Source organism: Globicephala melas, chromosome 8 (genome assembly GCF_963455315.2).
Source record: "Globicephala melas chromosome 8, mGloMel1.2, whole genome shotgun sequence".
Taxonomy (NCBI): Eukaryota; Metazoa; Chordata; class Mammalia; order Artiodactyla; family Delphinidae; genus Globicephala; species Globicephala melas.
In genome coordinates this window covers 77,785,558-77,811,239 of record NC_083321.1, presented here as the reverse complement: position 1 = coordinate 77,811,239, position 25,682 = coordinate 77,785,558, and the positions used below count along the sequence as shown (strand labels likewise).

At 36.3% G+C, this 25,682-nt stretch overlaps 1 protein-coding gene across 5 annotated transcripts in view; it reads left to right on the top strand.

Annotated features, from left to right (window-relative positions):
* Nucleotides 1-25,682, top strand: part of FOLH1 (folate hydrolase 1) — a 63,236-nt gene that overhangs the window by 20,152 nt on the left and 17,402 nt on the right. For 2 of the 5 annotated variants that reach the window (XM_060303973.1, XM_030851536.2), the window contains exons 5-11: nucleotides 5,530-5,655; nucleotides 6,443-6,629; nucleotides 9,734-9,827; nucleotides 20,742-20,840; nucleotides 21,119-21,204; nucleotides 22,821-22,940; nucleotides 25,139-25,221. In XM_060303973.1, coding sequence (XP_060159956.1) covers nucleotides 5,530-5,655; nucleotides 6,443-6,629; nucleotides 9,734-9,827; nucleotides 20,742-20,840; nucleotides 21,119-21,204; nucleotides 22,821-22,940; nucleotides 25,139-25,221 — 795 coding nt within the window. The remainder of the gene's footprint in view (nucleotides 1-5,529; nucleotides 5,656-6,442; nucleotides 6,630-9,733; nucleotides 9,828-20,741; nucleotides 20,841-21,118; nucleotides 21,205-22,820; nucleotides 22,941-25,138; nucleotides 25,222-25,682) is intronic. The other 3 variants (XM_060303974.1, XM_060303975.1, XM_060303977.2) reach the window with 3 other exon arrangements.

Here is a 25,682-nt window from a genome sequence, read left to right as displayed (position 1 = left end):
AACAAACAATGATGAACGATACAATAAATGAAATTAAAAATTCTCTAGAGGAAACAATAGCAGAATAAATGAGGCTGAAGAATGGAAAAGTGACCTGGAAGATAAAATAGTGAAAGAAACTACCACAGAGCAGAAAAAAAGATAAAAGGAATAAAAAGAATTAAGGACAGTCTCAGAGACCTCTGGGACAGCATTAAACGCATGAACATTCAAATTATAGGGGTCCTAGAAGAAGAAGAGAAAAAGAAAGGGACTGCAAAAATATTGGAAGAGATTATAGTTAAAAACTTCCCTTATACGGGAAAGGAAATAGTCAATCAAGACCAGGAAGTGCAGAGAGCCCCATACAGTATAAATCCAAGGAGAAACATGCCAGGACACATATTAATCATACTATCAAAAATTAAATACAAAGAAAAAATATTAAAAGCACCAAGAGAAAAGCAACAAATATCATACAAGGGAATCCCCATAAGGTTAACAGCTGATTTTTCAGCAGAAATTCTGAAAGCCAGAAGGGACTGGCAGAACATATTGAAAGTGATGAAAGGGAGAAACGTACAACCAAGATTACTCTACCCAGCAATGATCTCATTCATATTTGACAGAGAAATTAAAACCTTTACAGACAACAAAAACTAAGAGAATTCAGCAACACCAAACCAGCTTTACAGCAGATGCTAAAGGAACTTCTCTAGGCAGAAATACAAGAGAAGGAAAAGACCTACAGTAATAAACACAAAACAATTAAGAAAATGATAATACAAACATACATATTGATAATTACCTTAAATGTAAATGGACTAAATGCTCGAACCAAAACACATAGACTGGCTGAATGGGTACAAAAACCAGACCCATATGTATGCTGTCTACAAGAGACCCACTTCAGACCTAGGCACACATACAGACTGAAAGTGAGGGGTTGGAAAAAGATATTCCATGCAAAAGGAAATCAAAAGAAAGCTGGAGTTGCAATTCTCATATCAGAAAAAATAGACTTTAAAATAAAGACTGTTACAAGAGACAAAGAAGGACACTACATAATGACCAAGGGATCAATCCAAAAAGATATTACAATTGTAAATATTTATGCACTGAACATAGGAGCAGTTCAATACATAAGGCAAATGCTAACAGCCATAAAAGGGGAAATCAACAGTAACACAGTAATAGTAAGGGACTTTAACACCCCACATTCACCAATGGACAGATCATCCAAAATGAAAATAAATAAGGAAACACAAACTTTAAATGACACATTAAACAAGATGGACTTAATTGATATTTATAGGACATTCCATCCAAAAACAATGAAATACACTTTCTTCTCAAGTGCTCATGGAACATTCTCCAGGATAGATCACATCTTGGGTCACAAATCAAGCCTCAGTAAATTTAAGAAAATTGAAATCATATCAAGCATCTTTTCTGACCACAACGCTATGGTATTAGAAATAAAGTACAGGGAAAGAAATGTAAAAAACACAAACACTTGGAGGATAAACAATATGTTGCTAAATAACCAAGACATCACTGAAGAAATCAAAGAGGAAATCAAAAAACACCTAGAGGCAAATGACAATGAAAACACAATGATCCAAAATCTATGGGATGCAGCAAAAGCAGTTCTAAGAGGGAAGTTTATAGCAATACAATGCTACCTCAAGAAACAAGAAACATCTCAAATAAACAACCTAAACTTACACCTAAAGAAATTAGAGAAAGAAGAACCAAAAAACCCCAGAGTTATCAGAAGGAAAGAAATCATAAAGATCAGATCAGAAATAAGTGAAAAAGAAATGAAGGAAACAATAGCAAAGAGCAATAAAACTAAAAGCTGGTTCTTTGAGAAGATAAACAAAATTGATGAACCATTAGCCAGACTCATCAGAAAAAAAAGGGAAAAGGGTCAAATCAATAGAATTAGAAATGAAAAGGAGAAGTAAGAACTGACACTGCAGAAATACAAAGGATCATGGGAGATTACTACAAGCAACTCTGCCAATATAATGGACAACCTGGAAGAAATAGACAAATTGTTAGAAAAGCACAACCTTCTGAGACTGAACTAGGAAGAAATACAAAATATCAACAGACCAATCACAAGCACTGAAATTGAAACTGATTAAAAATCTTCCAACAAACAAAAGCCCAGGATCAGATGGCTTCACAGGCGAAGTCTATCATTTAGAGAAGAGCTAACACCTATCCTTCTCAAACTCTTACATAATATAGCAGAGGGAGGAACACTCCCAAACTCATTCTATGAGGCCACAGCCACCTGATACAAAAACCAAAGATGTCACAAAAAAAGAAAAGTACAGGCCAATATCACTGATGAACATAGATGCAAACCTGCTCAACAAAATACTAGCAAACAGAATCCAACAGCACATTTAAAGGATCATACACCATGATCAAGTGGGGTTTATCCCAGGAGTGCAAGGATTCTTCAATGTATGCAAATCAATCAATGTGATAAACCATATTAACAAATTGAAGGAGACAAACCATATGATCATCTTGATAGATGCAGAAAAATCTTTGGAAAAAATTCAACACCCATTTATGATAAAAACCCTCCAGAAAGTGGGCATAGAGAGAACTTATCTTAACATAATAAAGGCCATATATGACAAATCCACAGCCAACATTGTTCTCAATGTTGGTGGAAAACTGAAACCATTTCCACTAAGATCGGGAACAAGACAAGTTTGCCCTCTCTCACCACTATTATTCAACATAGTTTTGGAAGTTTTAGCCACAGCAACCATAGAAGAAAAAGAAATAAAACGAATCCAAATCAGAAAAGCAAAAGTAAAACTGTCACTGATTGCACATGACATGATACTATACATAGAGACTCCTAAAGATGCTACCAGAAAACTACTGGAGCTAATCAATGAATTTGGTAAAGTAGCAGGATACAAAATTAATGCACAAAAATTTCTTGCATTCCTATACACTAATGATGAAAAATTTGAAAGAGAAATTAAGGAAACACTCCCATTTACCATTGCAATAAAAGCATAAAATACCTAGGAATCAATCTACCTCAGGAGACAAAAGACCTGTATGCAGAAAACTATAAGACACAGATGAAAGAAGTTACAAATGACACAAACAGATGGAGAGGTATACCATGTTCTTGGATTGGAACAATCAACATTGTGAATGAAAATGACTCTACTACCCAAAGCAATCTACAGATTCAATGCAATGCCTATCAAACTACCAATGGCATTTTTCATGGAACTAGAACACAAGATTTCACAATTTGTATGGAAACACAAAAGACCCCGAATAGCCAAAGCAATCTTGAGAAAGAAAAAGAGAGCTGGAGGAATCAGGCTCCCTGACTTCAGACTATACTACAAAGCTACAGTAATCAAGACAGTATGGTACTGGCACAAAAACAGAAATATAGATCAATGGAGCAGGATAGAAAGCCCAGAGATAAACCCATGTATCTATGGTTACCTTATCTTTGATAAAGGAGGCAAGAATATACAATGGAGAAAAGACAGCCTCTTCAATAAGTGGTGCTGGGAAAACTGGACAGCCACATGTAAAAGAATGAAATTGGAAAACTCCCTAACACCATACACAAAAAAACCCCTCAAAATGGATTAAAGAACTAAATGTAAGGCCAGACAGTATAAAACTCTCAGAGGAAAACATAGGCAGAACACTCTATGACATAAATCACAGCAAGATCACAGCAAGATCCCTTTTGACCCACCTCCTAGAGAAAGGGAAATAAAAACAAAAATAAACAAATGGGACCTAATGAAGCTTAAAAGATTTTGCACAGCAAGGAAACCATAAACAAGACAAAAAGACAACTCTCAGAATGGGAGAAAATATTTGCAAATGAAGCAACTGACACAGGATTAGTCTCCAAAATATACAAGAAGCTCATGCAGCTCAATATCAAAAATCAAGCAACCCAATCCAAAAATGGGTAGAAGACTAAACAGACATTTCTTCAGAGAGGATATACAGATTGCCCACAAAGACATGAAAGGATGCTCAACATCACTAATCATTAGAGAAATGCAAATCAAAAGTACAATTTGGTATTACCTCATACCAGTCAGAATGGCCATCATCAAAAATTCTACAAACAATAAATGCTGGAGAGGGTGTAGAGGAAAGGGAACTCTCTTGCACTGTTGGTGGGAATGTAAATTGATACAGCCACTATGGAGGTTCCTTAAAAAATTTTAAAAGAACTACCATACATACGACCCAGCAATCTCACTACTGGGCATATATACCCTGAGAAAACCATAATTCAAAAATAGACATGTATCACAATGTTCACTGCAGCACTGTTTATAATAGCCAGGACATGGAAGCAAACTAAGTGTCCATCATCAGATGAATGGGTGAAGAAGATGTGGCACATATATACAATATAATATTAGCCATAAAAAGAAATGAAATTGAGTTATTTGTAGTGAGGTGGATGGACCTAGAATCTGTCATACAGAGTGAAGTCAGAAAGAGAAAAACAAATACTGTATGCTAACACATATATATGGAATCTAAAAATTTTTTTAAAAGTGGTTTTGAAGAACCTAGGGGTAGGATAGGAATAAAGACAAAGATGTAGAGAATGGACTTGAGGACACAGGGAGGGGGAAGGGTAACCTGGGACGACGTGAGAGAGTGGCATGGACATATACACACTACCAAAGGTAAAACAGATGGCTAGTGGGAAGCAGCCGCATAGCACAGGGAGATCAGCTCAGTGCTTTGTGACCACCTAGAGGGTTGGGATAGGGAGGGTGGTAGGGAGATGCAAGAGGGAGGGGATATGGGGATATATGTATACCTATAGCTGATTCGCTTTGTTATACAGCAGAAACTAACACACCATTGTAAAGCAATTATACTACAATAAAGATGTTTTAAAAAATCCGAATTATAAAAAATAAAGGAGGGATACATTTCTCTTCAAAAATAATCTAGGGAGTAGGTGAGCAGAAAAAATGTGTGAAGAACACTGCTCTAATCTAACAGGCCATTTTACAAATGATAATCTTGATACTCCGAGATGGTAGCATACTCGCACCTAATCCTGAAGCCAGACCCGTAAAGCAGTATTACCTGACATTTCTTTTTTACCTGGTGGTGTGAAGACCCATTGTGAATATACTTCAAAGAGAATACAGCTCTCATCTAGGGCTTTTTCACCTCGGATATCTGACCTCTGCCAAATTGCAGTGTGTATATTTATGTGTATTTTCCTGACGAACACTTCTATAGTTTTATGGTCACTTTACAGGAGACATCAACATAAACAGAACTTAATAGTTAACTCATAAGTCTCTACCCAGGTAATTGCCTTCTTAATTCAAGTTCATTTCTCTGTTGAATCTCTTACCTGAGGCTCATGCTTTTCTGACCCTCTTGCATACTCTTGTCTCTTACCTCTTTCAAAGATGTGAAACAGTCTTCACGCAGAAAAACCTCTTTTATTAAATCTTACTTGTAGTAAGTCATCCATGATCTCAACAGGGTGACCTAGTCTATGTTAACTACGCACGAACTGAAGACTTCTTTAAACTAGAGCGGGACATGAAAATTAATTGCTCTGGGAAGATTCTGATTGCCAGATATGGGAAAATTTTCAGAGGAAATAAGGTAAAAAATAATCTTTTTTTCTTTTCCACAAAAATAAAAAGTTATATTGTATCTTACATGGGTAGAACCACATCCTTAAAACTTTTGGAGGACTGTGATCTTCTCATACTCTGTACCAGCCCACCTAATAGGGAAGATACATTTTCTAGCTTATATACAGGGGTTTTAAACTGGGTCATTTGAATTCGGCCAGGGTAGAAGTTCAGGGAAACAGAACAGGTTTTTTCCATACCTACACATTATGCCTGTGGTCTACAAAGAAGCATGCATTTGATTTGTTGTTAACCTTCAGTATCTTTGTTTTAAATGTTACCTTTGAAAATATTTACTAAATTAAATTTTAGTATTCTTATTATAGGTAATGAGAGAAACCAATTTATACACAGCAGTTTTGAAAGTTACTATCACTTAATTTGGCTTGATTTGCTAATATTTTTTCCTTTTTTGTGGGAAACTAAATTTCAGAAATATTCCCTCTCAACCATAGAAGAAATGGGAGGCTAGTCTGTGGAGTCTACTTGCTTATTGTGCTTCTAGACTAGAGGAAGGAAGTAGCACATACTCACTACCACTAATATGTACATTTTAAAAATCTGCTGCTCTGAGGGCTGATTCAGCCCTGGAAACTCATTTTTAGAGCTTGCAGTAGGAAAAAGAAAAAGCCAACTCTCTGTGAGATGTCCCTTGTTTTGAGTCTAAGGATAAAAGATTGAAGATAAAGTTTAGCTACTTATTTAAGAGTAATTTTGAGTTACCAACCTAAAATATGAAAGACTGTCTATTCCAGGTTAAAAATGCCCAGCTGGCTGGGGCCAAAGGGATCATTTTGTACTCAGATCCTGCTGATTACTTTGCTCCCGGGGTGGAGTCCTATCCAGGTGGTTGGAATCTTCCTGGAGGTGGTGTTCAGCGTGGAAATATCTTAAATCTTAATGGTGCAGGGGACCCTCTCACACCTGGCTACCCAGCAAATGGTGAGTGACCAGGCCTTAATCATCACAAAAACCTTAACATTGTAAAGTGATTTTACCAAAGGATTTCCTTTGACACATGGATAAAGTATGTCTTTTTCTCGTTCTCTTTGTGTCTAAGAATAAAGGAATTTGAACTCAGAAAATTGTTGGTTCGGGTCCCTTATCCCTTATTTGGAATCCTCGGGTCTGATAGGTTTTGAAATGCAGACATTTTCAGATATTTAAAAGTAATATGGTGCATATACCATTTCTTGCATAACATTCACATAGGAGGCTGGAACATAAAATGGGAAGCAAGCATGTAAATATTTTTGCAGTAAAATGTATGAATAATCATATTAAGCAGAGGAATGTAAGTAATATAGTCTGTCTATTCAAGTCAGATCTTGCTTCCAAATTAGTTTACATCAGATCATGTTTTGTTGACAAGTAAATTCCCCCCAATTAATGGATTTCACAGTTTTTAAAATTTCTAGTTGTAGATAAGGGACAGTAGAACGAAAGAAGTTCTATAAATCCCTGAAATGACATTTAGAATTTAGAGCCTAGAAAATGCTTATTGTATCATTGCTGTATAAAGATAATAGTGATCACTTTCAAGGAGTATTTCCTAAATGCTAGCTCTTACATGCCTTAACAACCCTATAAGCTTTGTTATGTTATTATCTCTACTTGATAGAGGAGGGAAGCGAGACTAGAAGTAAGCAAACTCACACACTAAATGAGGAGTGGGGACCATCACACCACTATCACACCACTAAATGAGGAGTGGGGATTCAAATTCAGATGGTCTGGCTCCGGAGTCCACATGTTTGTCTTATGCTGAAATGCTCTGCTGTAAAACAGTAGATCATTAACAAAGGGAGCTAATTTATTTTGAATGTACTCAGCTAGTTGATGACATTTACAAAAATCTGTGATCACTTAATTTGTGTGGTTTAAAACTAACTAAGGTGTACCTTGGATAAAATAGGTTACCAAATGCCATAGGTTACCAAGTATCCATGGCATTTCCATATTTATATTTCATCTGGTTTTTCTATCAAATTGTAAACTCCTTTAAAGTTTATGCATTTTGGCTTCGTAAATCTTGGAATATAGTACATTATCATAGATTTTTGTAAAGCAATACATATTATCCTATAGTAAAATCACTTAAGTCTACCTGAACTTTACTTACTTAGCCTTTTTATTCCCAAGCTTTGAAAAATGCAACTTCTCCCAAGCTCTGTTGGTTATATAAAGTTAAAATTGTACCTCCTGCTGATGCAGGGGACACGGGTTCGTGCCCCGGTCCGGGAAGATCCCACATGCCGTGGAGGGGCTGGGCCCGTGAGCCATGGCCGCTGAGCCTGCACGTCCGGAGCCTGTGCTCCGCAACGGGAGAGGCCACAGCAGTGAGAGGCCCGCATACCACACACACAAAAAAAACATGTGAACATAAAATAAGATTAACTGGACTATTTCTGTTTATTATCCTCAAATTTAAAAGATGACATTGTAGAAAGAAAAATCATGTTATCCCTGTGAGGCTTGCATTTGTTGAATTCCCTTTTGTGCCCTATTTTTTTCTTTTCCTTTTAATTTTAGTTTTTATTATGGAATAGTTCTAACATACAAAAAAATAGAGAAAATTGTCACCACTTTGTCAATCTTATTTTATCTCTTCGTCTTTCCTTTTGCATTATTACCCTAAAGAATTTTAAAACAAATCCCATGCAACATATTATTATGTCATTTTACTATAAAAAGAATAGCTTTTGCAATCCCCTAAAGCTCTTATAATTTAAAACTTTGAAGAAAAAAATGGAAAAATAGCTCTTATTTTTCTTAAATCTGAAGAAATGACAGAAAATGTGTTTTTATTTTGAGGTAGAGTTTACATGTAACAAAACGCACAGGTCTTGAGTTAATTCAATAATTTTTTTAAATTACATGTATTTATATCACTCAAAATAAGATATAGGACATTTCTATGACTCCAGAAAGTTCTCTGTTGCCCCTTTCTGGTCAATTTTTACCATATTCCCCTAGAAGCAACCACTTTCTGATATCTGTCATCATTGATTAGTTTGGTTTTGAACTTCATATAAATGGAATCAGATAGTAACTATTCTTTTGTGTGCTGGTGTAAAATCAAATAACAGTCAAGCTAAGAAGAAAGAAAAGAGAATTTTATTTGAGTCAAACTGAGGATTATAACCCAGGGAACAGATTTGCAGAAGCTGTGAGAACTGTTTCATTGGTCAGGAGTTAGAGATGCAATTTTATACATTTCTGAGACAAAGAATTTCTGTGTTGTATTGACAGGTTAGCATTCTACATAAAGTTGATCAAAGATGTTTTGGTCAATACAACTCCCTGTATGGGATGAAAAAGATACTAAAATAACCTGAAAATTGTCTGAATAAAGCAACCATTTTTCTTAAAGGTGATTACATCCTCCTGTTTGAGGAGGTCTGGTTAATGTACAATACAGATGCACACTGAACATTGGGAAAGGCCTACCACAAAGCGGGCATATTATTTTTTTCCTTTCTTAGTTTGATTTCCCGGTCATAGAAAAATTTATGATTTTCCCTCATCATTTGCCTTGCTGCTCTCACTCAGTACAACGATTAGAGATTACTCATGTTATTGTGTGTGTTAATAGTTTCTTCCCTTTACTTGCTGAGTAGAATTCTATTATGGGACTGTTCTACAAATTGCTTATTCATTCTCCTATTTACAAACAGCTGGACTGTGTCCCATATGGGCTACCTAGATTCAGCTGCTATGAGCAATTTTGTGCAGGTCTTTTTGTGGGCATATGTTTCCATCTTTCTTGGGTAAATACCTAGGAGTGTAATTGTTCTGCCATAGGGCATAATTCTGCATAACATTATTTTTCAAAGAAGTTATTTAAAGTGACTCTCTAATTATACACTCTTACAAGAATGTATGAGAGTTTCAGTTGCTCCACATTTTCGCTAACATTTGAAACTGTCTTTCTAATTGTAACAGTTCTAGTAGATGCAATTTAAGAATGTGTTTAATCTGATTTACAGAGAACATTTTGAAAGGGACTCCATTTTTATTAGAAGTATGTTCAACTTTTTTTTCAGAATATGCTTATAGATGTGAAATCGCAGAGGCTGTTGGTCTTCCAAGTATTCCTGTTCATCCAATTGGGTACTATGATGCACAGAAGCTCCTAGAGTAAGTTTGTAAGAAACAAACCGATGGCTATTTGGGTAATTCTCTTTACTGGCAATCTTCAACTTTCATGCTTTTATCTCCATTATTTGATACTGAAGTTTTCTGTGCTCAATTTTTACCATACCCCCCTAGAAGCAACCACTTTCTGATATCTATCATCATTGATTAGTTTGGTTTTGAACTTGATATAAATGGAATCAGATAGTGTCTATTCTTTTGTGTGTTGGCAGAAAATCAAATAAGCATACAATTTTATCACCATTTTATAGAACAGTGGTTCTAACCTGGGATTTGCTTTAAATACTGGTATCCAGTGTGTGACAGCCATGAAAGTGAGTCTTTCAGATCATCAACTGTGGGGAGTGTCATTGATAAGGTGCTCCACTGTGTTTTGAAATCCATCACCCTGTTTGTATCAAGGCCATGCTTCCCATAGATGCTCCCAGTCAGTAACTAAATGCAGCAAGGGTACTAAATGAGGCCCATTACTGGGAGGCATGGGACTCCTCTGATGGGAGACTCTGGCTCAGGACTCCCTGACAGCCTTGCTATCAAGGGATTCTGCCACCAGCATTCTTCTTTCTTCTCTTTCTCTTTTACCCCATTTCTGACCTGCATTGCAGTCTGATGGCTTTCTCAGCCTCTCTTAGCTCCCTTGCTATTTCCTTCACACGCCTTTCCCCTAATAAATCTCTTACTTATTGAAACCTCTTATTGTCTACTTCTTGGTGGACCTGGAATAATGCCCTTTGAAAGCATCTTCCATGGATTTTCATCTTTATCCATTCCACTTCTTCCTCTGCTTTCACTATTGAAGCTTCTCCAAAGTTGTTATTGTTTAACCTGACATTGGAGCTCTTTCCTCTTTCTTGTCCTGCTTTCTCTCATCTGCATGTCCCTTCTTCTCCATTATCCTTGAGGAGGGGAGAGAGCACTGACTTCTCTGAAAGTAGAATCACTGGAGACCAAAGCATCTGGCCAGTTAGTCCCTTTTCTTCTTTGAGTTTAAGGCATTCTTAATCATTTTATTCTAGAATGTATAAGAAAACTTATTTATGACCTAGTTCAGTGCCCTCATTTTTACAGGTGAGGAGGCTGTCATCAGAGAATTGGAGGTGTCTGTCCAATTTAAGGGCAGATTAAGGAATAGCAAGCACCCTGGTCTTTTTTTCTTTTGAGCTCTTAGCTTTACCACATGGGTTAAGATTCAGGATGGGGCACAACTTTTGAGGGCACCACGGACTATGTGTTTGTGTAAATATAAAGTCTAAATATTCATTATATTTAAAAGATGAACGTGATTGTAGCTTTACCTGTGATAGTGGAAAATTGTAAACAACACAAATCTTCAATAATTGATAAGTAGTTAAATATATTACTGTCTATGACAGTACATGAAGCCATTAAAATATATGTTGTACAAGAGTATTTAACAATGTGGGTACATGCTTATGCTATACTATTAAATAGAAAAAGTAGATTTCAAATATATATATATATATATATGTATAATCCCTAAATTATATGTTTTAAAAAGTGAACCTGTATTATCTTTGTAGTTAGAAAAAGAGTGCATGGAAGGAAAGAAGGAAGGATTATACAGAATTGGACGTGAGGTTTATTTAGCCATGTCTACCATTTGACTGCTCTGGTAAACTAGTTGAATTTGGCTATGCCCTAACTGGGTAGTAGAATTATTAATACTTGATCAAAAAAATTACCAAATGTATTTAAGTCAGCTTTAGTAAGTCATTTTGTAAATGCAGTCATCATTAAATCACATAAATTCTATGGAAGTATATTTTGCATTCAAAACACCATGATTAAAAATGAATTTTGGTAGTACAGAAATGTATTAAAAATGTATTTGGAAGGAGAAGATGATCTGTGTATACTAAAAGCAATAAGATAATTTCTGTTTTACCATCCATACCTTCTAAGGTATAGTGAAATGTTCTAGACTGGAATTTAGTCATAAAACATTTTAAGAACATGTAATTTGTTTATGAATTTAATTGGGAGTATTTACTCCCTCTGCATAATTATCTAGGGAGTGTGCTACATATCCATTATAGTCAGTTCTCATATTCCCACAAACGGTTAGCAGTGTCACATTATGTATTAATTAGAATAGACAGTATTTTACAAATTGGATATATCATAAAATGAAAGTTTCTTAACAAGTATTTGAGAAGAAGAGGAGAGACATAAAGTTATATAATGGCCCAGGTATGCCGACAACTTTAATAAAAAGTTGATGAAATGTGAATTATAGAAAAAAGAAAATTGTGTTTACCTAGGTGGGAGAAAAGGGGAACAGGGTGTGTGTTCTTTCTTATTCTTTTTTGCATCTGTACTGAAGGGAATGTGGTTACATGGTTTCTTTTTGTCTCCCTGAGTAACTATCAGGATTATAATGACAGCAACGACAATAATAATAAAGACAATGATAATAGCATCTAACATGCATAGAGTGCTAATTATATTCTAGCACTTACTTTTTGCTAAATGATTACATACTGTTTATCAATTAGCCCATAAAACAACTACATGTGTTAGTATTGTGATAACTAATTTTACAAATAAAGAAATCAAAGTTCAGAGAGTATGTGATAGATCTGGGACCCAAATTCATGTCTGATGTAAAAGACAGCTTTGTTGAGCATCACTTATTCTCTATTCAACAGCACAAGCATTTAGGAGGCATCTCTTTGTCAAGACACTGTCTCATTCTTGTGTCTCTGCTCAGAAGACTTTTAATGGCTTCCTACAGCCTGTCCACTCAAGGTACACTTATGGAGTGGCCTCTTTTTGTCAAGCACTGTGATAAGAGTATGATTTATATATAGACTTTGTTCTCAGGGCCCTCAAAATATAGTATAGAAGCTCACAGCTAAATAGAGGCTACATGACAAACCACGAAATTCTAGCACATCATTTTCTGCCCATCTAGCTTGTTCCTAATTTTTAAGAATTAAACTCATTATTTTGAGATAATTGTGATTCACATGCAACTGTAAGTAGTACTAAAGAGTCCCTCTAGGCCATTTATCCAGCTTTCCCCAATGGTAACATCTTGCAAAGTATAGTACAATATCACAACCAAGATACTGATATATTTCTTTTTATACTCATGACACAAAACATTTCCATCATCACCAGGATCCCTCATGTGGCCCTTTTAGCCACACCCACTCCTTTCCTGTCCCCCTCCATCCATACCCTCTAACCTTAACTCCTAGCAACTACTAATCTGTTCACCATTTCTATAATTTCATCATCTCAAGAATGTTATATAAATGTATACCCTTGTGGGGTTTTTCTTCACTCAGCATAATTCTCTGGAGATTTGTTCAAGTTGTTGTATATATAGTTTTTTTCTTTTTAATACTGAGGAGTGTTCCGTTGTATTTGGTATCACAGTTTGTTTCACCATTCAAAGAACAACTAGTTTGTAGCTATTATGAATAAAGCTGCTACAGATAATCATGTACAGATTTGTGTGTCAACGTAAGTTTTCATTTCTCTGGAGTGCAATTGCCGGGTCATATGATAATAGCATGTTTACTTTTGTAAGAATCTGACAAACCTTTTCCATAGTGGTTGTATCCTTTTACATCCTACCAGCAATATAAAAAAAACACAGTTCTTCCAATCCTTTTATAAGCACTTGTATTCTGACATCACAAAATATTTCAGGTTTGTCTTGTATTTTCTTTCAATATTTCTAGTTTTCTGATAATTTTCATCATGAATGGATGTTGAATTTTCCCCAGTGTTTTATTGTTGCTGTGGTTGTTTGTTTTCTGCATCAATTTTTCTGATTATGTGGTTTTTCTTAAGCCTGTTAATGCGGTATATTACACTTTTTGATTTTTGTATGTGGTATCAGTCTTGCATTCATGGAATAAATCTCACTCGGTCATGGTGTATAATCCTTTCAAAATGCTGTTGAATTTGGTTTTCTAGTATTTTATTAATGATTTTTGTGTCAATATTCATATTCATCTTTAGTTTCCCTGTGATTTCTTTATCTGGTTTTGGTGTCATGGTAATGTTTGTCGCATAGGGTAACTTTAGAAATGTTCCTTCTGTTTTTCTAAAGAGCATGTGAAGGATTGGTGTTTATTCTTTACTGATTGCTAGCATTCAGCAGTGAAGCCATATGGGCTTCTCTTTCAGAGAAGTTTTTTTTGTTTTGTTTTGTTTTTTTGCGGTAAGCGGGCCTCTCACTGTTGTGGCCTCTCCCGTTGTGGAGCACAGGCTCCGGATGCGCAGGCTCAGCGGCCATGGCTCACTGCTGAATGGCTCACTGCCTGTGGGATCTTCCCGGACCGGGGCACGAACCCGTGTCCCCTGCATCGGCAGGCAGACTCTCAACCACTGTGCCACCAGGGAAACCCTCTGAGAAGTTTTGATTACTTGTTATAGCCTACTTACATTTTCTCTTTCTTCAGTTTTGGCAGTTTATATCTTTTCAGGAATTCATTTCATTGAGGTTAATTGGTTGGTATATAACTGTTTATAGTGTTCCCTTATAATCCTTTTTATTTCTGTAAAGTCAATAGTAGTATTCCCTCTTTTGTTCCTGATTTTTAGTCTTTTCCCCTTTTTTTCTTGGTCAGTCTAGCTAATGATTTGTCAATTTTGTTGATCTTTTCAAAGAACAAACTTTTGCTTTCATTCATTTTTCTTTATCTTTTTTTCTAGATTCTGTTTTGTTATTTTTGCTCCAGTCTTTATTATTGCCTTTCTTATGCTTATATGAATTTAGCTTTCTTTTCATTGTTGAGTTTCTTTGGGTGGAAGATTAGTTTATTGATTTGATAGCTTTCTACTTTTTTAATATAGGTGTTTACAGCTATATATTTCCTTCTAAACACTGTTTTAACTGCATCTCATAACTTTTGGTGTCTTATGTCTTCATTTTTATTCATCTCAAAGTTTTTTTGTGTGTGTGTGGTACGCAGGCTTCTCACTGTTGTGGCCTCTCCTGTTGAGGAGCACAGGCTCTGGATGTGCAGGCTCAGTGGCCATGGCTCACGGGCCCAGCCACTCCGCGGCATGTGGGATCTTCCCGGACTGGGGCATGAACCCGTGTCCCCTGCATCGGCAGGCGGACTCTCAACCACTGCACCACCAGCGAAGCCCCCATCTCAAAGTATTTTCTATTTACTCTTGTGATTTTTTTCTATGAGCCATTGGTTATTTAGGGTCAGTGTTTAATTTTCATATATTTGCAAATTTTCCCAATTTTTTTCTGTTATTTTTTTTCCTCAGAAGTTTATTTTAATTGCCTAGCAACACATTATCATAAATTACTCTCAAATTAATTATTTGGCTTCAGTGCAGGATCATTTATTAATGATGGTGGCAGTCAGCATCCATACATGTCTATTCTTAGACAACTGCTTTCTTCTTTTCTTTCTCTCTCTTTTTTTTTAAATTGGAGTATAATTGCTTTACAATGTTGTGTTAGTTTCTGCTGTACAGCAAAGTGAATCAGCTATATGTATATGTATATCCCCATATCCCTTCCCTCTTGGACCTCCCTCCCACCATCCCCCCATCCCCACCCATCTAGGTCATCACAGAGCACCGAGCTGAGCTCCCTGTGCTGTACAGCAGGTTCCTACTAGCAGTCTATTTTACACATGGTACTGTATATATGTCAATCCTAATCTCCCAGTTCATCCCACCCTCCCCTTCCCCCAATGTGTCCACTGCCAATTCTCTATGTCACCCTCTCTATTGCTGCCCTGCAAATGGGTTCATCGGTACCATTTTTCTGGATTCCACATATATGCATTAATATATGACATTTGTCTTTCTCTTTCTGACTTACTTCACTCTGTATGACAGACGCTAGGTCCATGCACATCTCTACAAATGACCCATTTTCATTCCTTTTTACAGCTGAGTAATATTCCATTGTATATATGTACCACATCTTCTTTATCCATTCATCTGTTGATAGACATTTAGGTTGCTTCCATGTCCTGGCGGTTGTAAATAGTGCTGCAATAAACATTGGGGTGCTTCCCTGGTGGTGCAGTGGTTAAGAGTCCGCCTGCTGATGCAGGGGACACGGGTTCATGCCCTGGTCCGGGAAGATCCCACATGCCGTGGAGTGGCTGGGTCCATGAGCCATGGCCGCTGAGCCTGCACATCCAGAGCCTGTGCTCCGCAATGGGAGAGGCCACAGCAGTGAGAGGCCCGTGTACCGCAAAAAAAAAAAAAAAAGAAAAGAAAAGAAAAGAAAAAAAAAAAGAAAAGAAAAAAAGAATAAACATTGGGGTGTATGTGTTTTTTTGAATTATGGTTTTCTCAGCGTATGTGTCTAGTAGTGGGATTGCTGGGTCATATGATAGTTCTAATTTTAGTTTTTTAAAGGAACGTCCATACTGTTCTCCATAGTGGCTGTATCAATTTACATTCCCACCAACAGTGCAAGAGGGTTCCCTTTTCTCCACACCCTCTTCAGCATTTATCATTTGTAGACTTTTCGATGGTGGCCATTCTGACCAGTGTGAGGTGATATCTCACTATAGTTTTGATTTGCATTTCTCTAATGATTAGTGATGTTAAGAGTCCTTTCATGTGTTTGTTGGCAATCTGTATCTCTTCTTTGGAGAAATGTCTACTTAGGTCTTCCATGCATTTTTGGATTGGGTTTTTGTTTTTTTGATATTGAGCTGCATGAGCTGTTTGTATATTTTGGAGATTAATCCTTTGTCAGTTGCTTCATTTGCAAATATTTTCTCTGATTCTGAGGGTTGTCTTTTGGTCTTGTTTATGATTTCCTTTGCTGTGCAAAAGCTTTTAAGTGCAATTCGGTCCCATTTGTTTATTTGTTTTTATTTTCATTACTCTAGGAAGTGGGTGCTGTGATTTATGTTTTTCCTGTGTTTTCCTCTGAGAGTTTTATAGTGTCCTGTCTTACACTTAGGTCTTTAATTCATTTTGAGTTTATTTTTGCGTATGGTGTTAAGGAGTGTTCTAATTTCATTCTTTTACATGTGGCTGTCCAGTTTTCCCAGCACCACTTATTGAAGAGAGTGTCTTTTCTCCATAGTGCATTCTTGCCTCCTTTGTCGTAGATTAGATGACCATAGGTAAATGGGTTTATCTCTGGGCTTTCTATCCTGTTCCATTGATCTATATTTCTGTTTTTGGGCTAGTACCTTACTGTCTTGATTACTGTAGCTTTGTAGTATAGTCTGAAGTCAGGGAACCTGATTCCTCCAGCTCCGTTTTTCTTTCTCAAGATTGCTTTGGCTATTCGGAGTCTTTTGTGTTTTCATACAAACTGTAAAATTTTTTGTTCTAATTCTTTGAAAAATGCCATTGGTAATTTGATAGTGATTGCAATGAATCTGTAGATTGCTTTGGGTAGTATAGTCATTTTCACGATATTTATTCTTCTAATCTAAGAACATGGTATATCTCTCATCTGTTTGTGTCATCTTTGATTTCTTTCATCAGTGTTTTATAGTTTTCTGAGTACCGGTCATTTGCCTCCTTAGCTAGGTTTATTCCTAAGTATTTTATTATTTCTGATGCAATAGTAAATGGGATTGTTTCCTTAATTTCTCTTTCTGATCTTTCATTGTTAGTGTATAGGAATGCAAGAGATTTCTGTGCATTAATTTTGTATTGTGCAACTTTACCAAATTCATTGATGAGCTCTAGTAGTTTTCTGGTGGCATCTTTTGGATTTTCTATGTATAGTATCACGTCATCTGCAAACAGTGACAGTTTTGCTTCTTCTTTTCCAATTTGTATTCCTTTTATTTCTTTTTCTTCTCTGATTGCCATAGCTAGGACTTCCAAAACTATGTTGAATAATAGTGGTGAGAGTGGACATCCTTATTTTGTTCCTGATCTTAGAGGCAATGTTTTCAGTTTTTTACCATTGAGAATGATGTTTGCTGTGAGTTTGTCATATATGGCCTTTATTATGTTGAGGTAGGTTCCCTCTATGCCTACTTTCTGGAGAGTTTTTAGTATAAATTGGTGTTGAATTTTGTCCACAGCTTTTTCTGCATCTATCAAGATGATCATATGGTTTTTATTCTTTAATTTGTTAATATGGTGTATCATATTGCTTGATTTGCATATATTGAAGAATCCTTGCTTACTAAATTCTTTATACTATAGTTGGGTTAGTAAAAGGTTTGTATGATTAATAAAGAGATGATATGATTTCAGCCTTTTAAATTTATTGAGTTTTTTTATAGCCTAATATATGGTCTATCCTGAAAATTGTCCTAGGAGCACTTGAATATATATACGTATTCAAGTACGTATTCATACTCAAGGCTTTTGTTGGGTAACATGTTTCATATGAGCCACTTGGCCTTTTTGGCTTGCCAGCTTCTTCAGCTCTATGTCTGAGATATGAGAGCCCATATGAAAACCCAAGGAACTCACCACTTTGTCGTTTCTTGCACCCTGAGGTCCTGAGCTGGTTTATTTTCTTTTCTCCACCTTTCAGAGTCTTATGTTTATTTTTTATGTATTTATAGTCCAGGGAATTTAGTTGTACTCATCAGGATGAATAGGGTAAAGTGCATCTTCTCAGAAGCAAATTCTCACTATTTTTCAAGTTTCTCTGTTATGGTATCCTTATCATCTTATACCCCAGCCAGATTAATCACCATGCCTTACTTTTGCTCTGACTCTTCAGCCTTCGTGACTGTTTACATCATACCTGGAATTGTACCTGGAATGCTCTTTACCTCCATCTTCCCTGCCCACATCTTGCTCATTCTTTAAAAATCCAGATAAGTGAAACTTCCTGTAGAAAGAAAATTATTTCTGATCCCACAAGGGGAATCAAGCTCTGTTTTGTCCTTCAGAGCTTTATCTATCATATATCATGCTCTGTTTTATATCTATCTTTTTCTGACTTATAAACTCTTTGGTAGAATGACCATGTCTTGTACATATTTGTATTCTTTAGTGAGTACAATACAGTACCTTGAGCATTATAGAGAATAAATCTTTGCTAAATGGACAAATAAAGTTTAATATGCTACACAATATAGATTTTTAAATTCAGTGTTGTTTATAGATACTTATTGAGCATCTATGATCTATCAAATTCTTTCAAAGACATTTCCAATATTATATTTTCTGAAATTTCTATGATTTGAAATTTAAATATTCAACCTTTTAATTTTCACAGAATTTATTTTTTATTTATAGAGTGAAAGAAGGACCTAAAGAAAATTATATCCCTGATTAATTATCCCAGTGAAATTTAGTGACTAAAACCTCTGTTCTCCATAGATGTGCGATATTTTCTTGTCCTTGTGGGGGCACTGTAATCTTGGCTTTATATTTTATTATTTTCTGGGAATAGGGACTCTTCATTACCTTCCTTATAATATGTAATTGACTTCCTGATGAATTTGCACCTTGTTTTGTTTTCCATATTTTTATTTTGAAAAGGAAATACATTTACACAGTTCAAAATTCAAAGGGGTATACAATAAAAAGTTTCCCTCCTACCCATTTCCATCCCAAAGGCAATCAATATTATTAGTCTGCAATATAGTACTATAAAAATATTTTATGTATAATCAAGTATATGTATATTCTTCACTTGGCTTCTACCATTTTTTGTATACATAATACTCTGCTATTTTGACTATTCATTATGATATTTAACAATGTATAATGCCCCTTCATTTTACTTGATGCTTTTCATGTGAAATTTTATTGTATATAGATAAATAAATTATATAGTATATTACATGAAATTATCTTTATTAAACAAACTCCCTCATGAGATAGGAAAATAAAAGAGTAAATATTTACTCTCTGATAGAGCATTTTAAAACAAAATATTATTTATACTTAGTTTTCCATGAGAAGATAATCATATTGATGTAGTTTTGCACATATAATATATTCTAGGTCAAGTTGAGCTGTTCCCATTACCTCAAATTAGTAGGCAGGGAATAAGTACCTGTGTGCAGGCACAGAAAAAAGGAGGAAACTACAGAAAATGTTTCACTGTAAATCATAGGGTGCATGCAGGTGTGTGGACCAGAGATTGAGGCATAAAAGACAGATTGATGTTTTTCACTCTCTTAAGTTTGTCTGGAGCCATCTTCTTCTATCTGCTTCTAGGTAGCAAAAATACATTTGGTTTCCATGCCCAAATCAAGAATAAGTCAATCCATGCTCTTAAACAGTAAAGGAAGATATGCTGAAATGAAACAGGAAGAACCTCACCATTCCACAGATATTATCATATTATTTTTCTCAATCACCTGGTGAGAGATAACCACGGCTAGTGGCATATATGGGCTGGTCCACCTGAATCTTTCCACCCTTTTGAATTAAAAAAATAAATAGTGTATAAAGCTTTGAGGGGCTGTTGGTTGAAGTGACATCCCTTCCTTTGCCCTTCCTCCCTTCCTAATAGATGAGTGCAAAAGTACTTTGTAAAGGATGACCATACATGTATTTGGGAATGTATTTATCAGTGGGAGAAATAACATAATGGGAAATTCCAAAGAGTTTGGCACCTGCTGTTTCTTCAGGGCATGCTCTTGAGAGCACTTTTCACATGATTTACTGTTGGAAACTGGTAACACAGAGTCCAAATTCTTACCAAGTGTTTGAATCTCGATTGTACCACTAATCAGCTGCTTGACTTTGGGCATGTTACCTAATCTCTCTAAGCCTCACCCTCCTTATCTTTGAAGTGGGGAATAATAGCAGAACCGCCTCATAAGAGGTGTATTGAGTTAAACGGCATATCCCTATGCAAAGCACTTTGTACTACCATGACTCATAGAAGCTATTATGAGCAGGCACTCAAGAAAACAAGTTCAAGGACATTTTAACTTATAACTTCAAAGGTTTCCTTCAGCTAATAATATTTTTTGTGTTCAACAGAAAAATGGGTGCATCAGCACCACCAGATCACAGCTGGAAAGGAAGCCTCCACGTGCCCTACAATGTTGGACCTGGATTTACTGGAAACTTCTCTACCAAGTTAAGAGACTATTTTTATAATAACTCTTTAGGGGGAGGAAAGCTTTTTCAAAAAACAATTACAGAGGATGACTGAAAAGTAAAATCTACTACCAGCAGGAGACATAACAACAGGTTGAAAAGGGGAATACACATATATCCTCACAATTGGACAATTGGTCAATGCAATTATTGCCTGTGTGCCTTTAGAAATATTCAAAACAATGTCAGATTTAAAAATTGTGGGTGGCAAGCTGTTAACCAGTATTTTTAGTCTGTGTCCTTTATTTTTGCATTAGAAAAGTCAAGATGCACATCCATTCCAACAATAAAGTGAAAAGAATTTACAATGTGATTGGAACTCTCAGAGGGGCAGTGGAGCCAGGTAAATTGATCATTTGCTCAGCAAATATCGATCAGGCAATTCTTCGGTGCCAGGTACTGCGCTGAGCTCTAGGAATGTAAGGTGAACAAAGCAAAGCAACTCTTTGTCCTAATGGAACTCACATAAACACAAAATAGATCAATAGGAGGTAATTTTACATTGTGATGCATGTTGTGAAGAAAGTAAATGTTGGGACTAGATTGGTCAGATGACCGAGGTTGTTGATAAACTATGCATGCTTCAATTAAAGGACCGAGAGAGGAAGATCAAGGAGAGATGGTTTACAGGTGTTTAATCTGAGCTTTCTGGATTTCCTTACCGCATATTTTACCTGGAGAAATATCTTCATTACAACAATAAGTAACACTCTTAGAAAATTAAGATAACCAGAAGTTAATGAATCCTTTACATGTTTTTTTTTTTTACACTGAAATGGGTGGAATATATATACACGTGATTTCCATATGATTTCAGATAACCCGCTCGATGATACATTTGAAAATAATCTTACTTTATTATGTTTGATTCCTTAGGAACTATATGGTTATATTTCCTACCCAAACAGACAGAATTAAACTGAATATCTCTTGTGCAAGCAGCCAGGACTTTCTTTCAGGGATAAAGAATATTGATGTGCTTCCAATGAGCACTAAACAGTGTACCACTGGCTATTTATTGAATCTCACTGAGTACATATTTTGTGCCAGCTCTGTGCTAGGCTTTGGGGATGGAGGGATTTTTTAAAAAGACACAGACCAGAGACATGAAGACCCCTACAGTTAAGTGTGGTAAATGCTTTTTTAAAAAAAATCCTTTTACTTTGTTTTGCATGCAGGCTTTTCTCTAGTTGAGGCGAGCGGAGGCTACTCTGTTGTGGTGTGCGGGCTTCTCGTTGCAGTGGCTTCTCTTGTTGTAGAGCACAGGCTCTAGGCACTCGGGCTCAGCAGTTGTGGCTCGCGGGCTCTAGAGCACAGGCTCAGTAGTTGTGGCCCTCGGGCTTAGTTGCCCTGTGTCATGTGGGGTCTTCCCGGAACAGGGCTTGAACCTGTGTCCCCTGCATTGGCAGGCAGATTCTTAACCACTGTGCCACCAGGGAAGCCCCATGGTAAATGCTTTATCAATATGAAAAGACTGCCCAGAAAGCTGGATAGGGGTGCAATTCCCTCTCCCTGCAGAAAATAGAAACAGATCATAGAGAGGTAGAATCTTTGAGCTGTACGTTAAAAACTAAGTAGAAGAATTAGGAAGTGGAGAAATCATTATTTGGCCACTGTGTTCTCTTACTCTGAAAATACTGGAAACATAGCGTAAATAGGTAAGAGAGAAGTAACAGAGAATTATATAAAGAAGTGGATAAGGATACTTTTATACTCACTTATCATTACTTACATACTTATAATTACTGTAATTAATTGAAGTATACATTTGCTTATCACATTCATATTTCCTTCATACATCAAATTCAGAGCAAAGTGATACATTTACAAAAGTCTTCAGGAACCTTTGCTATCTTAACTTGAGTCCTGAGTGCTTTGTGTTTAGTGCTATTGAGTCATTTGCAATTTCCTCTGTTCTTGACCTGTAATGGCAAGTAATTTTGCAATGATGCTTTCTAGACAGATATGTCATTCTTGGAGGTCACCGTGACTCTTGGGTATTTGGTGGCATTGACCCTCAGAGTGGAGCAGCTGTTGTTCAGGAAATTGTCAGGAGTTTTGGAAAGCTGAAAAAAGAAGGTAATGTAAGCAAAATGTAAAAAGACCATTTTTTCTGAATCTCAGTTTGGTCCTCAGTAAAGTGAGTATAAAAATACCACCTCATAGGTTTGTGTGAAACACAACAGAGAGGTTGCATGCAAATTATATCATCTTAGTAGCATAGAGTACTTAGTAGTGCTTAATAGTAGATAGTAGCTTTCAATAACTAGCAGCTATATTACTTATGTTGGTTAATGATATTGTTTATTCATTTTTATATGTTCATTTTTAATAATTCACTTATTTATATAATAAAGTTCATATTATCTATATTTATATATTAAATTATAATCTGAAATAAAGGAATTATACTATTAGTGGTTTCTCTGGCAACAAAGAAGATGGAGATGGGTTTCTTTACTGGAGAGTAGACACCAGATTTAGGTCATAAGCCAAAGCGTCCTGGTCTGAGAAATGTGAGCTTCTTGAGATCTTCCAGCCTCAGGCCTCAGGTCAAGTACACCAACTGACTGAGGGGATGAAAGCTAATTCAGAAAAATGCTGGTCTTCCTGCTTAATAGGATGCTGTCAAAAGTTCGATATCTGTATTCTCACACCCCCAGCTTTGATTTCTCTCACAGAATTGAAGATTATACTACTAGCACAGTTACTTCAGTCATTTTAGAATCTTCATATGAAACCCAAAATAAAATTGAGTTCAAATGGTTAGTTTTTAAAGTAAACATTACATACTGAGAACAGAAGCTCTACTTTGTTTACGGACCCTGCAAACAAGGTGTCTATGGGCTGTAAATGTGATCCATATTTTTTTTTTTTTTTAGCAACAATGAATGTGGTAAAAATATGTTACATTTGCCTGGTACTTACTCTCTCAGAGAAACAGTGTTATCACGTGTTATCTATTTTGAACTCATAGGAGGAGGGATATGTTTAGTTATTTCTCTTTTCATTTTACAAATAAGTTAACTGAGGTTTCCAGAATGAAGTAATTCACCCAACGTTTTGTAGCTGGTGTGTGGCAGAATCAGAGAACTAGGGTTAAAATTCAGGTTTCTGTCTCCCAGTCCACAAAACAGTGATGTCACTCTTTGAAATCAAATGTAAAGGTGCTCTATTCTTTTTTCCACACAGCTATCTTATTTTTTAAGAAAATAGAACTATGGAGACCTGAATTTACATAGCTTGTGAATTAGGTTGTGTTTCATAGTATTACAAAAAGTTTCATGATTTTGCCAGAAGATTTCTGTGGTAAATACAAAACATCACTATGACAATTACAAAGTATGCCAAAAGACTGCAATGATGGGGAATAATAATTAACAGGAGATTTGAATAATGCTATTAATATACTTAACAAAAATGAAGCTCTGGACTCAACAGCTAGAGGGATATATATCCTTAAGCACAAATGAAATATGTACTCAAACAATAACTTACATGCCTGGAGCACTTGTTCAGTGCTATATTTATAAATATTATTCCATTTAATCCTCCTAACAATCAAGGAGTGTTATCTTAACTCTGCTCTTCCTGGTATACAGGTGAAGAAACAAGAGGCCTAACAAGTTTGAATAACATTCCCTTGGTCATACTGCTAGTAAGTGAAAGAACCAAGGCTTGAAATAAGATCTTTCTTTAACTTCAAGATCAGTATTTATAACTCCAAGCCATATGACCGTCCTAATGAATGGTGTACTTCTCAGCGGCAGCAGACACTAGTGTTGAGAATGGAGCTTCTGTTGACTAATTCTGGCAGAGAATGGAGTGAAATCACACAACCAGCTGACATTGAACAATTGTTTGTGTGATGCCAACACAGCATGGAAGAGTTGTAAAGGATTTTCTCTCAGTTGTATTGTCTCAGAGCACAGACCACATCCAGCACTTTCTTCTTTCACTCTAGGCAGCTGCAGACCACAGATGGCTTCCTAGCATAGGCAATCATTATAAACCTATTAGAATATTTTATGATCTCACAGGATTTTTACCATGTCTGCATTTCCCCCTTTTTCAATACAGATGTGCTCTTTTGTATTGACAGATTAGCTTTAAAATCTTTCCAAAGGAAATTAAGTAAAGATTGTCACCATAATTCACCCTCCTAAACAACCAATGAATTTTTGCTGTTGTTACTCTGCTGGGCATGCTGGGCATGGTGATGTCTTGGCAATATTATGCATTTTCCCAGCTTTTATAAGTATGCATATATATTTCAGGATGGAGGCCTAGAAGAACAATTTTGTTTGCAAGCTGGGATGCAGAAGAATTTGGTCTTCTTGGTTCCACTGAGTGGGCAGAGGTTAGTTGATAATTCGATATAACATACATTTTCATAATAATAAAGCAGTTAGTATTTAATTCACAAGAATGTAAGAATAACTGGTCAATCCAGCCAGAAAATATTCAAACTTTTTTCCAGAAAGTCTGAAGCAACATATTCTTGTTCAAAAATCAACGATAAAATTTTTTTTGTCACTTGAGAACTAAGTGTTGTTTGAACTTTTTTTTTTTTTGAGGTACGCGGGCCTGTCACTGTTGTGGCCTCTCCCGTTGCGGAGCACAGGCTCCGGATGCGCAGGCTCAGTGGCCATGGCTCACGGGCCCAGCCGCTCCGCGGCATGTGGGATCCTCCCGGACCGGGGCACGAACCCGTGTCCCCTGCATCGGCAGGCGGACTCTCAACCACTGCGCCACCAGGGAAGCCCTGTTTGAACTTTTAAAGCCACTTAATGTCAATTGTGGAAATAATTTGATCTTCGT